Source organism: Fulmarus glacialis, unplaced genomic scaffold, assembly GCF_000690835.1.
Source record: "Fulmarus glacialis isolate BGI_N327 unplaced genomic scaffold, ASM69083v1 scaffold19585, whole genome shotgun sequence".
Lineage (NCBI taxonomy): Eukaryota > Metazoa > Chordata > Aves > Procellariiformes > Procellariidae > Fulmarus > Fulmarus glacialis.
The window spans coordinates 1,215-2,478 of NW_009215142.1; the positions used below are offsets into that span (position 1 = coordinate 1,215).

Here is a 1,264-nt window from a genome sequence, read left to right on the forward strand (position 1 = left end):
CGCCTCCTGCCGCTGCCAGCAGCAAATCCAGGCTCTTCCCAGACAGCATGTGACCCAAGACCCCCAGCAAGCCCTCGGGGGACTTGGAGTGATCCGCATCCATGGTCTACAAAAAAAAAGAGGAAAGAGAAGTCACGGGGAATGTGTGCTACAGAACAGCAGTAAAACTCTGGCTGTGGGGGCAGAGTTGATCGCCTGCCAGAGCTGTCCTGTGAGGCCTCGGTGAGCAGGGACACGCAGGGCTCGGGGGGGTGGGGATGGAGCCCTCCGTGCCACAGGCACCGCAGGGCACGGCGCAGGGGAGAGCCGCAGCGCACTGGGGGCGCATGACGGGCAGCATGACTGGCAGCAAAACATCCCCTCGCGCTCAGCAGCAGCGAGGCAACCAGAGTGACGCAGGGACGGGGGTACTCCCCAGGGACTGGGGGAGATGCATGCGGGGAAGTGGCTGAGAGCAGGACAGACAGAGGTGGCTGGGCTCAGGCTGCTGGCACTGACAAGAAGCTCCTCCAGCTTCCTGGGAAGGAGGAGGGGAGCTCCTGGTCTCCACGGCAGAGCAGCAAGGCTGGGAGCGATTCCTCCATTCCTCCACCCCAGCACAGTGGGAGATCAGGCACCTCCCAACCACCCCAGCTTACTGGTGAATCCAGTGCTGCTGGAAACAGGCTCTGGGGCTGAGACCAGCCTGCCCAGCACGGACGCAGGAGGGGACTCACCTTCAGGATGTTGGTGACAGTCGGCTCGGCCCTCAGGATGAGTCCCGGGTTTGGCTGGATGTTGGCATTCTCTGCCGATTTCAAGCGCGGAGCGTGTTCTCTGTCTGCCGTCCTGGGGGATCCGCAAAGAAGGGCCAGTGAGCAGGAATTCATCACCCTGCCTCACTCCCCTCCACACCTCCCACCCACCTCCACCATCAGCACCCCCAAGGGAAGGCCACCACCTCAGGCCAACACCAGCTGCAACTCCAAGAGGACAGACTTTGACTGTACTCAAATCTGTCACTGAAAGCAAAGCCTCATCCCTCCAGGCCTCGGTGTCCCAGCTGCAGGACAGCCAGCGGCATCACAGCTGGCCCTTTATGCTCCCCTCCAAGGACAGCAAGACGAGGTGCTCCAACCCCACTTGGTTACCCAGACTTCGGAGGGGACTGTACCGTTTGGCAATCAGGTTGGTCATGTTGGCTTCTGAAAGCAGCCCCTGCTTGCTGCACTCCTGCAGGAGCAGACTCGTGCAGTCGCAGCTGAAAGAAAGAGAGCGCTAGCCT

At 61.4% G+C, this 1,264-nt stretch overlaps 1 protein-coding gene across 1 annotated transcript in view; it reads right to left on the reverse strand.

The window, feature by feature from the left end:
- Positions 1-3: 3 nt before the first annotated feature.
- Positions 4-1,264, reverse strand: part of LOC104077565 (mediator of RNA polymerase II transcription subunit 24-like) — a gene marked incomplete at both ends in the record, with an annotated part of 5,832 nt that continues 4,571 nt past the window's right edge. The window contains 3 exons of the mRNA XM_009578847.1: positions 4-106; positions 717-828; positions 1,154-1,240. Coding sequence (XP_009577142.1) covers positions 4-106; positions 717-828; positions 1,154-1,240 — 302 coding nt within the window. The remainder of the gene's footprint in view (positions 107-716; positions 829-1,153; positions 1,241-1,264) is intronic.